This window comes from Abrus precatorius, unplaced genomic scaffold (genome assembly GCF_003935025.1).
Source record: "Abrus precatorius isolate BTA unplaced genomic scaffold, Abrus_2018 Scaffold2, whole genome shotgun sequence".
Taxonomy (NCBI): Eukaryota; Viridiplantae; Streptophyta; class Magnoliopsida; order Fabales; family Fabaceae; genus Abrus; species Abrus precatorius.
In genome coordinates, this window is record NW_020874362.1 from 27,860,286 (window position 1) to 27,874,003 (window position 13,718).

A 13,718-nucleotide genomic window follows, 5' to 3' on the forward strand; every position below is an offset into this window, starting at 1 on the left:
TTAAGCAAGTTAGGCCCAATTTTTTTTTAATATAATACAAATAATTTAGGCAACATTGGCAGCAAAGATTTATCTTGAGTAATGGATTTTGTACAATTTTCCCTTTATCATGAGAAGAAGAAAACAATGAAATAGCAAAAAGTTATATATATATATATATATAGTATTAAATTTTAGTTGTTTGGATAAAAAGATAAGTTTATTATTATTGACCTTTGTTAGGATTGTTTGAATTTGTCAGGGTTATTATCGTTAATTAGTTCAAAAAAATGTTAGTACAAATTTTTTGGGTGCATGTCTATATTTAAAGAAATATAGAAATATAAGAGAGAACAATAATATGATGTGATAACAAGAGAAAAAATTAAAATGAATATTAACACTATTTAAATGTTTTTAAATTAAAGTTACAATTTGTTTGAGTACAAAATAGGGTTGACAATTTAATTCATTTATCTATGTCTAATTCAGTCGTGCATAAATTCAAATAATAACTCATATACCTATAATAATCAATATAAATGAATGGTTTGATTAGATAACTATTTGTTATTAGATAGATTATAAATTATTCATAATATTTCGCAATCTATTAGATAAAGTAATTCAAAGTCTCTTAGTTGAACACAAATCTTTAAAGGATGGGCCCTATATTTTATAGTGTTGAATGTATATAAATATTAAATTTTATTTAATTATTTTAAAAAAATATAATATATTTTAAATGAATGAGTTGAATATTCATTTATAATAGATGAATTAAATAAAATTTTCTTAAATATGTTATGAATTAATTAATTAATTTTTAATACATTTTTAACAAATTTAAAATAAATTAATAGTATATATTTTTTATTCATTAGAATTTATTCAAAATTTATCTAATTCGTCCAATTAACACCTGTGAAAATAAAAAAAAACAACTCACCTATACATCAACCAACCAAACAAAAACATTAAAAAAACTGAGGAGGCTACCTTTACTTAAAGTCATGTAATTAGAAAGGAACTTAGAATGCGAATGAACCAATGAGAAGTGAAAACAGTTATCTAACTCTAAAAAATTAAACCAGGATTGCAAGCTACGCCAAGAGACCAAACACCACCCTCCTTTTTTTTGTTCTGTGCATGATGTCCCACTCCCACCAGCATCCACAACCACAACATAGACGGTTATTATCTCAGTGCCTAAACCAACTTCATGAACACCCTGCTGAAAGCTCCCTCTCATCTTCTCATACACTCCACACAAACAAAACCCTCTCTTGTCTCATTCATTCTCAAACATCAACACCTTTCTTTGCCCCCAAGATTGTTTCATCATCCCCTCACCAACACTACCCTTCCTTCCATGAACCTCATAGCCCCCCATTTCCCTGTTGTTTTAATGTCTCTTCTAGACGTTGGAGTGCCTTCAAACTTGCCTGCACCCACGTTTCTTCCATGGAAACTCAAGTAGAATTCTCATCATCACTACACTCTCCCTCTGATATCATTGTAAGTCTATTCATTTCATTACTATCATCCATCATAATTTTAATCCCACTTCTAAAAATATATATATATTTTTTGTCAAGATATAGTTTTTATGTTTGTAAGAAAATGCATCAGTAAAACATAAGTGTCGTATACCAAGTACATGCGTGGCATACGTTAAGTGTACTTAAAATGAAGACATGTAAGGATGGTTTGTTTTTATTTTCGTTTTGTTTCCTCTCTCTCTTCTTATTTTTGGTTGGTGAGTGGAGGGGAACACTTTTTAGTTTTTAGTATTATATGCTTCATTTTCATTATATTCTCTGATAAAGCAAAGCATTGTTTGTATTCATCAGTTCATTCAGAATGTTAGATAACAAAAAAGTGCGTGCACTTTTCTGAACCGCTTCTTTTTATTTGTTTGCAGAGAAAAAAGAAAATTACTGGACGACAAAAAAGAGAGGAACTTGAAAGAGAGGTATTTACATACAAACATATATACTGCACATTTTGATGACAAATTCTTAAGAATTATTATGTAGAATGTTAACATAGAAGAATGAACGTCCATGAATATATGAACCATAGGATACGTGCGTACGCACCCTCACACAAATATATAGAGGATGAGAAGCGTAAATTGGATCAATTTCTTCTAACGCATCATTTGAAACACATAAATTCGATTGCAGCATGCCCGTTTTATATGATTCAATATTAAGATTTTGACTCGGAAAATAGTTTTTTTTTTTCCTTTGAACAAAGGCGGAAGTGCGTTTAAGGATATCACTACGAATTAAGATTTGTACAAAAATTAGCGAACTATTAATCTGCCTATTGGATTATTTAACGTCACCCGTAACCAAAATTATGAAGTACATTAGTCTTTTGATCATCGTAGAAAATGGCTGTTTATAGTTTATAGGCTACCTTTTCTTAAGATGATTGTTGGCTACCATAACCAGTATCATTTATTTATAGTAGTCAATTAAGATGAAAGTGGAAAGTGTCGCTCTCCTTTTGAAAAAGCTACGAGTGAGTTCATGATCACGTCAAAATATAGCAATACTTAGTACAACACTTTGGAACTATAAGTTTTGCTATTTTTGCCAATGTAGAGGACGATCAGTGAATGAGAACCATACCCCTCAAAAGCACAGCTTTAAATTGGAAAATCTATGCTTGCTCATATCATCGTGCAAATGTCCAACCGATTTGACAATTTAAGTTTATGTATTTAATGTGGACAATTAAGGAAAATGCACGTTCTTATCACAGATATATTGACATTTTCACTAAAAAATGAGATTTTTTAATGTGATAAACAGGTAGCTATGCTTCAAAGGTTGTTGGACCAAGAAGAAAAGGTTCATGAGATCTTGGAGATGGTTCACAACAGACCAAATGGTTCAGCGATATCTATTCCAAATTTTCTTCCGCCCAAGGTAATTATATAATCCTCACCTCGACCACAATTTGCTATTATATTGCTTTCTTTCTCTGGCTAGTTTTCCGTAGTGTTAGACATTATTTCAAATTGGTATGTATGGTCTTATCCGTGTGCTTTGGAATTATCGAGCTGGAGATATGGGCTCAATATATAGAGCAAGTTCATCCGTGGCATGCGCTACACATGTAGCCTTTGAGAGATGTTACATGGCTACTATAAAATTAAAAAAAAAAAGTTTTTAAAATGTTTCCTTATAAAATAGGTCCATCAAAGTATATGAAATGTTATTAAGTAAGTTCATCAAATGAGTTCTTAAGATGATTTAATTTATCTCAATTCAATTGTTTCTGACACATTTAGAGTGAATTGAACTTCAACATAAAATGTATAAAGTAACGAAGTAAGAATATATTTACCATTAATTTAATTATACATTATATTTCTCTTTAATTTAAAGGAATTATTAAATCTAGAAGCTATATGTGTAAAGTATATGAAATATGCATGAAAAAAATTACTAACATTAATTATGCAATTTGTTCAGATGAGGGAAATCTTAACAGAGCTAGTCATGGTTGAGGGTGAGATAGCGCGACTTGAATGCCAAATAGGCCAACTCCAAGCTGGTTTGAAGCATGAACAAGAAGTCACAAAGGAATCAAAGTCAAAAACATGGAATCAAGGGAATATGAGCAATTCTAACAATCATTTATCAACTACAACAATTCCAAATCCTAGTCCTATTCGAAGAAGTGTTCAAGAAAGGATGGCATTTGAAACAAAGGCATTGCATTTCATAAGCAAAGCTATAAAGGGCGATTATAATCTCAATGATTTTAGTCTAAATGATAAAACAGGTTTTCTTAAAAATTCTGTTGAACAGAAAGAAAATAAATTCCAAGAAGATGTGAAATTTCAAGAAAGACTTACGAGAAAAAATGGGATAGTGAAGCCTCCTTCACCTATGCGTGATCCCCGCCATCCATCGCCCAAGGTATGTAATATGCATGCCCATTTTACCATCCACGTAGGTTTATTTTCCTAAATCAAAATAAGCATTATTTTTGGTCTCATGACCATAGTACTCACTAAAGTAATTAAGGGTATAAATAAAATTCATTAAAACAAAAATCAGGCCAAGTTTCTTTAGTAGTCATAAACAGCAAAAAAATCTTATCCCACTAGATGGTTGGCTACTTGAATCAATAGACATCATTGGAGATTGGAGTCTTATATTTTCTTTATAAATTATAAAATATCAAAACTTAAAAAAAGATCACTATAACTTAGAATAGGCATTATTGTCATACGTCAAGAGTATGAATTTGTAATTTGCAATCACTTAATTATTTTCAGCTGCGAGAACGTAATCCAGAGATGTACTTGGATCTCCCAACTAGATCACTATTAGATCCACTTCTGTCAGAAGAGAATGATCTTAAGTGGCAACCCAACAAGCTATCTGAGAGCATCATGAAGTGTTTGAATTTCATATATGTGAGATTACTCAGAACATCAAGAGCAATGGAATTGGAGAAATCAGGACCCATTTTAAGGTCTGTGCATTCTTCTTTAAGCTCAAGAAGCTTCAGGGTTGATACTGGGTCAAACCCAAAATCAAACCTTTTGTTGCAAAAGGAATCAAGGCAACAAGACCCATATGGTATTTTTTATACAGAAGAGTCTATTCCAAGGGACATTGGTCCTTATAAGAACCTGGTTATATTCACCTCAAGCTCTATGGATCCAAAATTTATCTCAAGTCCATCCTCTATACCATTGCTAAGGAAGTTAAGGTATGGCATGGATGATGTGTACATTAATGTGGTACAAGGACTAATGGACAAAATTCAGAACAACTTTTTCATTTGTTTCTTGTGGTCTACAGGATCTTGATGAGCAACCTTCAGACTGTTGATTTGAAAAGCCTTACAAACCAACAGAAGTTAGCATTCTGGATCAACGTGTACAATGCTTGTATTATGCATGTATAGTAGAAAATTGAATTTTTTTTTCTTCTAATTTCTTTATGATCTTTGTATTGACATCAGATCAATCTTTTAGGAATTTAATTCATGACCAATCAGATGAAGGTGAATTCTAAGACATTGATTAGGACCATGCTTAATGTATTGTTTGTTTCAGGGATTTATCCAATATGGTGTGCCGTCCACCCCAGAAAAACTACTTGCATTGATGAACAAGGTACGCTAAAAATCTTGATACAGATGTAACTTGTTCTGTTTGCAGCATCACTTTGCCCTGATCAGGTGACAAAAAGGGGAATCTGAATTCAGTGCAATTGATGCAGAGCACTGGTGCTTTGTGACTTGTACAAATTACATAAAAAATGCAAAGTATCACAAAGTATCGGTATTTTTGCATTCTACCGCACCAACAACATAACAAAATGTGATTGAATAAGTTTTTTTTTTCTTAAAATATATATATATATATATATATATATATATATAACCACTAAAACAATTTTTTGCTTTAGTTTTATAAAAAAGCTTCTCTAATTATTATGAAGTTTTTAAAGATATATTATTTTTAAATAACATTTTTCTTAAAAAATAGCATAAATGAGACAACCCCTTAATGTTCAATTGAATTCCTTCTGTGCAGGCAACCCTCAATGTAGGAGGCAACATAATAAATGCTCAATCAATAGAGCATTTCATATTAAGGAAACGAGACACTTCTAATATGAAAGAGGTAAATAATAAATATGATTACCTAGTTTCTTCTTGTTCTTCTAAATACAGAAACAATTAGGCAAGCTGATTAGCTTTCGTTAATTTTATTACTGTTGTAATAACTAAAAAACTATGCAAATCTCAAATCTCATGGTTTAGGTACAGCGAAAGGGTGAGTGGGAGGAGAAAGAAACAGTTGTTCGTGAACTTTATGGACTTGAGTTTATGGATCCTAATATCACATTTGCTCTATGTTGTGGAACTCGTTCTTCTCCAGCTGTGAGTCCTTCAGCTAAAGAACATATCTATATATTCGTTCTTTCCCTCGTAATAAATACACTAATGCTAGCAACACGCTTTTACAATACACAGAAAGTGCTACGATGTCTTATGGCTAAAATATTTATTATTATAAGACTTAGACTACTTTTTATCTATAAGTTAACTTTCAAAGTTGAGTTAGATTTAAGGTTCAAATTTAATATTGTGTTAGAGGCTATTCAAGTTAAAAATATTTGAATTTTTAATCCTAGCATGACGGGTGTTGGGCTTAACAAATGCAGTGTAAATGTAACTTAAAATTTTAAAAAATATAATTAATAGTTATTTTGATAAAATAAAATCAGATTTATGGTGTAACAGTACTAAATATTAAAAGGACACATCCAATATTTCACTGTAATGATAATATCCTTTTCACTCCATAATTCTTTTAGTAAGACCCACTCCTATTTAAATTCTACAAATTTTATAGTTTCAAGAAGTTACAGAAATGGTATCTAATTCAATTTATTTTTTATAAACTTTCAGAATTTACTCACTCTTTTTTTTTCTCACTCAAAGAAACTTGGTTTTACTTCTCCTCAATGCATATTCCTCTACTTGACGAGACCTCTATTTATGGAGATAAATAAAATGATTAGAAAAAAAAAACTGATGTGAACATTTGCAAACAGCATTTCAAGACTTTAAAAAATAATGCACCATAAATTATGCATAGGTAACAAGTTCTTGCTTCCCTCTATGTTTTTGAAAAAAATTTCGACCCTTAACATTTAATGCTAAATGTTTGGCTTGACCCTACAAGGAATGTATATTAAGCACAAGCCAACTTTAAGAATTAGTGTATTTTTTATAAAATCTTGTTAATTGTCAACAGCAATGAAAAATATATACCAACAATGTCTGATACAATCATTACATAATTGTGTACCTTAAACTTTATGATCAGGTTTACTTCATGATTATGTATATAAAAAATAATAATTGTTAAAGGAACAAAGCTTACTTCAATAATGTCTCAAGAGACAAATCTCTAATTTTATATTAGAGGAGACTCATGGAACATTAAAAAAAGGAATATACTAAAAATAATGTCTTGCTAACGTTTATTTGATTAAAAAATAACGTGCAATTCAAGGAAATGACATGATATGCATATTGATGCAGGTGAGGATATACACAGCCGATAGTGTTACAACTGAATTGGAAAAATCAAAACTAGACTATCTCCAAGCTTCAATTCTGGCTACAAGCACCAAAAGGGTAGCTTTCCCAGAGCTCCTCCTAAGAAACATGCATGATTTTGCTGGGGACACTGAGTTGCTGGTGGAGTGGGTATGCAACCAGTTACCCACATCTGGGACTCTAAGGAAATCCATGGTTGATTGCTTTAAAAGCCACAGTAATGTCAAGGCTTCTACCATTGTTGAAAAGATACCCTATGACTATGAATTCCAGTATTTGTTGACCATATAAAGTTACATATATATATTTCTCTTCCTTGTTTTTAATCCCCTTTAAAACTTTTGAGTGTACAAAATGTAACATAGAACGATTAATTCTTGAACCATATGGCACTAACCTTTTCTTCTCTCTCCAATTTATTTGTTAATTTTGGAAGCCACCATAATCACAGTCATGCTAACTTTTATAAAGAAATACCTTGTTAAAAGTAAGTGCCTGGTTGTATGGTAAAGTCAGCTCCCTTTGATAGAAGTAAAATGTCTGCTTTGGAAGAAAGTGTTTTTTTTATATGGGAAAGTGATTTATTCATTACTAGTTAACCAAACACATCCTGAGATGCTTCATTTAGTATGAGAAGCTGTATGTTGTTCTGTACATATATTAACGTTATCATAAGGTAGGGTTGGAAGTGGAAAATGACAGTGATCTTCTTTTTCTTGATCAACCCCAATTGTTAATTTGCTATCACACTTCGCTTCTTCATCCGAACAAAATCCCTACGCCAATCGGAACAATAAATATTACAAATCAAACGGACCCTAAAAAATGAGTACGTAAAATGTTCTTGATTTCATGATCTTACTCTATTGTGACTTATTGTTTTACTTATTTATAGAAAAAGACATATTAAAAAAAATTACACTAGACGTAATAAAATATTTTATTTAACTGATTGTAGGTTGTTTTCGGCATGGGTACGAAAATAAGTACCCCGTTAGAGCATTTCCAACGCTGAAATTTTTTCTATGTTGTTTAAATTTTATTTTATTAATTTTTGTGTAAGCTTTATAATAACACTTTATTTTCTTTCTTCTTTTTTTTAGTTATTCATGTAACTCTCACTCCATTTATACTTATACACTACTTATCTTGATCACGAACGCTGTTGAGAAGGTCCATTATTTCCATTGTTTGGGCCTAAGCCATAGAGTTGGGCCATTGATGCATTCCGTTGTTCAGGCAGCACTAGAATGGGAAAACAAATGGAAATTTTATTTTTACACTTCCTCATTTTTGTTTTTTAAATTTAATTCTGAAAAATCTTCCGAAAATTTAATTTTAAAAAAATTCATGAATCACTTTTGCAGTAAAATGTTCAGAAGTAACAAAAAAAATCATTAAAAAAAATACAAAAATAAGCCAAAAAGTTTAGTTAAAGAAATAATAAATAATTATTTTTAATTAAAAATCACGTTTAGAATATATTAAGAATTATGGGATTATACTGTCACACTTTTTAAGATATATATTTTTTGAATTCTTTAACAAATGCCTTTACAACATTAATTAATATCTGTCATGTAATTACAAAAAGAAAGAAAAAAAATCGTGTTGTTTTTAATTTTAAAGAGAGATAAAATATTTTAAAAAATAAAACAAGAAAATAAAGATATCATTAATATATTTTTAATACACTTATTTAAATACATTCATTATTGTTGACTGGAAATTAAAAAAAAGTTACAAAGTTATACGAATCTTTTATCTTATTTAACGAGCTACAGTTTTTTTTTTAAATAAATTTTAACTAATAAAAAATATGTTACTAGTATGTTTGAATAAGATAAAAAATATAAACGTTATCCTAAGTTATACCTAATGAGGTATATGCAAAAAGCACGCAGTATAATTTTACTATTTAAATTATTAAAATTTAATGCTGCATATAATATTAAATATTATATATATATATATAAGGGATTTTTAAATATTTATTCCATTGTTAGGAGAAACATTAGTATTCTTTATTACAGCTATCATGCATTCATGCATTTAAGATCATTGGCCGACCATTGGTCGAATAAGCATCAGATATCTCAATAACTTTGATGGTCAATCGGATTGTGAGCACAATCCCTCGTCAGCTTAGCAATAATGAGCGGAATTGATAGATTTTTAAATATTAAAATATTAATTTCATACCTTAAACTTTTTAATAAAATTTATTATATAAACTATAGTAAATATTTTTTAATAAAAATTATCATATTTTAAATATTTAAAATTAATCAACAGTAAAACCCACTAGTATTGTTGCAATCTACAAATGAAACTTCAGATTGAGGGACTCAAACATTGATGAGGTGGGGAAAAATCAAAAGAAAAAGGCACATAGAGTAGCAGAAAATTAAAAACCTTCTTTCGAGTAAAAGGGTAAAATTTTATTGACGTAGGGAAAAGATAAAAAAGCAGCAAGTAATAAGAAAGTGTAGAACATAAAGGAAAGTGTTGATGCAGCAATGTGATATTAGAGACCCTCCGTGAATTGATGAAAGAATAAAGTAAAGCAATTAAGCAGCGAGTGAGTGACAAAGAGGGGCCAAAGCATTTGCGAACACAACGCATGCGATGATGCTGGCGTTTGAACAACATACCTATATTACATAATTCTCTTTGAAACCCGCTTTCGTTATTAGGTTCATGATTGTGATTCGCAACCCTTTATGGAATCGCCCTTGTGGCCTTGAGCTTTCGATTGATTGCTTCGTGATCTTAATTATGTGAATTGAATTGAATTGAAGTGTGACTGTACCTTACAACTTGGAAAACAGAACATGTTCCATCCCAGAGAGACCCCACTTCTTTATATGCTTTCATGTCATTAAGCAAATGAACGGTCAATGTGACTGATAAATCATCCAATGTACCGTCTTGTGAAATTTCATCTCCATATTCTCACAAGTTAGTGCATTTGTGTAGACCGTATTCGCTAGCTGTACATGAGAATTCAGAATCTCATCCCTTCATTGTATCGATTTATTTTCGAAATCACCAACAAGGTCCTCCCTTTTCTGGTCTTTCTATTGCTACACATGTGCATGAATATACTTCAATTTGTCACTTTTCTCGTAGAAAAGTATCGTTCAAAGCTCAGTTAATTTAATCACTAATGAAGCAATCATCAACTTCTATAAACTCATTACACATACCACGCCAGTCACATTTACACCAACCGTTGTGAATTTGAATCACACTCTCTAAGAACGGTCATGTTGCCAAAATAGACAATTTTATTAAAAAAATTAATATTTCTTATTTTTTAATATAATAAATGTCATAAGCTCAAAAAAATAGGAAAAATTTAAGAGTTATTAAAATCATAAATTTTGCTAATTATTATTCTTTGAGTGCCCTTAAAATAATTTTCTAAGATATTAGGAATATAATATAAAGAAGGGGTAAAATGATTAGTCAAAAGAAAGATGATGAGAAAGATAACCTGATATATACACGCTTGCTTCTTTTGTTTAGAACAACTTTATGATTAGGGGTTACCGAAAATGCATGCAAGGACATGGCCTGCTTATGGAGGGTGGCATATAAATTGCATATGCATAGCAAAAAAGGTACAAGTGCTTAAATGGTTGAGTGTTCAGTCATAAGTATTGATGAAGGGACAGGCTATCACGTCGAGAAACACAAGAGTGGCAGTGGGGTGAATAGAGAAAGAGTAAGGTGGCAAAAGAGAGAAAGAGAAAGAAAGAGAATAAAAGAAAGGTTGACAATGACATGCACTGAGCATCAACCTTTGCCATTGCCAATGCCCAATGCTTACACATCACAATTCACATACACTGACCCACACAGCAGAGGGCCTGAAACTGGAATGGATTCAAGGGTCTTCTTCAGCTTTTTTATTTGGTGGTTTTAGAGTGCTCCAGCCGATGCTACCTGCCGCAAGATAGGAATAGGAACCTATCTTCATTGTCCATGTAGCCTTCTGTAGTGACGTGATAGCATGACCTCACTACAATTTAAACCTTAACTATTCTGTCCACTTCTAAATACATTATTTTTATTACTCTTAATTTCTGTTATGCATACGTGTATCCTTAAAAATACACCTTCAAATAGAAAAACACCTGCTACATTATTTAAATAAAAGAAATCTTAATAAACACTTCTGTATAGTGTTTTTGAGTCTTTTCACATCAATTAACAACAAAAATAAGCATATTCAATATCTTAATAATATAGAAATAAAAATCATTTTTTTAATGAAATTTAAAACTGTATTAGTAATTTATTAATTTAAAGTCATTTTTATTACCATCAATACGTTGATTCGTATTAAATAGTAAAATTAAAACATAAATATCTTCATTGTAAAAATTTGACTCGATAAAATTATTACTATTTAAATTTAGTAATGAATTAGTACACATAACTATTATTATTATTACAATCATAAAGTTAAGAAAATATAACAATAAAATTTAAGAATATAGAAGATTTATAGTAAAACTTTTCTAAATCTCACTTGAAATAATTTAATATCTCTTACCTCGGGTTCTACTATTTAATTAAATTTTAAATTTACAGTATTATAGTAACTTTAATTTTTTATAACTAACCCTTTTTTTACACAATAATAATCTTAATTCCTTATATTTTCTTAATTAAAAAAATGAATTTAATATTTTATAAAATTACATGCTCATCAATTTCTATTTTCAAAATATTAATAATGATAGTGAATTACTCAATAATCTAATTCATTAACCAAATTTTCAATAAAAAACTAATTCCAACATCAAGTCATAATTAATTAATCCGTATAACTATTGAGAACAAAAGTAAATATTTAATCGAAAGATATAAACTTAAATTAAAATGTCAAAATTCAATTTGTTAAAGTTCAAATTAAAATTGATCATTCTCCAACTTAATGCACACATTATAAAAATTTTATTAAAAAAATAACTTCATTAAAATGTGATTTTTCAAATAGTTAAATATCTGTCAACCTTATTGTTGAACAGAAAAAATTTTGGAGAATAAAATCTGGAAGAAAAAGAATTAAAATTTTAACTTTATAAAATTATTTAAATATAATTTTGTGTATTTATAGCTTCTGCACATTATATTGGTACAAACGATGCTGATTTTTGGACGTCAATCACGTATTACAGGCTACCATTATGATTCTTTAATGTTGACAATGCTGGTTCTATAAGTACATTTTTTACAACATACAACATTTTCTTAAAAACTTTGAAAATTTATAGGTAAAACAAAAAATTTAGAACACCACGACTAGAAAACATAATTAAATCAATAAATCTACGAGAAAGACATTGAAAAATATAACATTAATATATTATATACTCTTATAATAATGTAAAAATACAAAATATTTTTCTCATTCGCAGCGTTAATTCTATTAAAAATAATTTAGAAGAATTGAGGTTAATATTTGATACACAGAGAAGGATTACGTAAGTGTGGATTATACCCTGTCAAGTGTCATCCACACTCATTTATTTTTCTGAGATGGCTACAGTGAATAGAAAGTTTTGGAGGTTGAAACCCTGCATCCTGCACCTGCATCTGCATCCTGCACCCTGCACCTGCACCGCATCTTTTGCTTAACGGCAGTGATCATATCTCCATTACCGATAAATTGAAAAGCCGGTCACTATTCTCACACATTTTGATTTTCCCTCGTTAATCTGCTTCTTTGCGGTTACAGCAATCATTACTGTGTTAGTCACGGGTTTCAACATATTATGCCACCTCTATACATTCATTTGTAAGCTTCAATCATCAAATCACTGGGTTTTGGTTATCCTGTGATTTATCCCTTGGGATTTGTAACTGACACTGTATTTTTCATTTCTTTTCTATTATCATTTTTTAATGTAAGCACTAAGCCCTTGCAAAATCCACTAAGAGTGCTTATCGTTTCTTTTCAGCCAGATAGAAATTAAAAACACATTTTAATGCATTTGTTTTAAAATTTTCACATTTTGAGATAGTCTCTCTTTAAACTATTTCCTAATCAATATTCTTTAGAATATACATAACTCTTATAGATTAATTTGCATCACTTGTCCGCATGTATTATGTACTATTCAAAATATAATTGCTTAATATGAAATACAATCTTACTAATCTTTCATCTTCTAAGTCTGACTTCAACCAAAATGTAAGATTCTTGGTTAAAGGAAAAAGATGTGTAATGTAAAAAATGAAATGTTAACAAATAAATAGGACAGAGAGAAAGGGACAACAATAACATTATTGAGAATGAATTTTAAGGGGAAAAAATTAGGATTTAGAGTAACATAAATTTTAAAATTATTGTACAAAAATAAACGTGAAGAATATATATAACTGTATGCTATTAGACATATATTTTATACATTATAGAACTTAGAAAATATACGCGTTTCTCTCTTATTGAACTCATTAAAAAAAATGTGTGAAAACATGTTCTTCTGAAAAGAAGAGTGCGTGTTTATAAGGAAGACGAGGAAGAGAGAGGGGAGGGTGACAGAAACAGAAGACACTGACCGTACATCAGATAACGTTTGTTTGTTTACGAAAAATGAATGGCCTGAGAA

At 29.9% G+C, this 13,718-nt stretch overlaps 1 protein-coding gene across 1 annotated transcript; it reads left to right on the forward strand.

Annotated features, from left to right (window-relative positions):
• The first annotated feature begins 1,378 nt into the window (after positions 1-1,378).
• Positions 1,379-7,383, forward strand: LOC113859004. Its single transcript, XM_027491821.1, has 10 exons — positions 1,379-1,497; positions 1,904-1,954; positions 2,805-2,921; positions 3,471-3,920; positions 4,283-4,722; positions 4,815-4,914; positions 5,072-5,131; positions 5,555-5,644; positions 5,797-5,904; positions 7,075-7,383. The coding sequence occupies exons 1-10, from the start codon at positions 1,444-1,446 to the stop codon at positions 7,381-7,383; spliced, it is 1,779 nt and encodes a 592-aa protein (XP_027347622.1). The 5' UTR covers positions 1,379-1,443.
• The last annotated feature ends 6,335 nt before the right edge of the window (positions 7,384-13,718 follow it).

What these genes read in the sequence shown, in the direction of transcription:
- LOC113859004 (XM_027491821.1), top strand. Translation starts at nt 1,444, where the DNA reads ATGGAAACTCAAGTAGAATTCTCATCATCACTACACTCTCCCTCTGAT. An exon ending in GAGAGGAACTTGAAAGAGAG is followed by an intron (nt 1,955 to 2,804) that starts GTATTTACATAC and finishes TGTGATAAACAG; the next exon opens with GTAGCTATGCTTCAAAGGTT. An exon ending in CAAATTTTCTTCCGCCCAAG is followed by an intron (nt 2,922 to 3,470) that starts GTAATTATATAA and finishes CAATTTGTTCAG; the next exon opens with ATGAGGGAAATCTTAACAGA.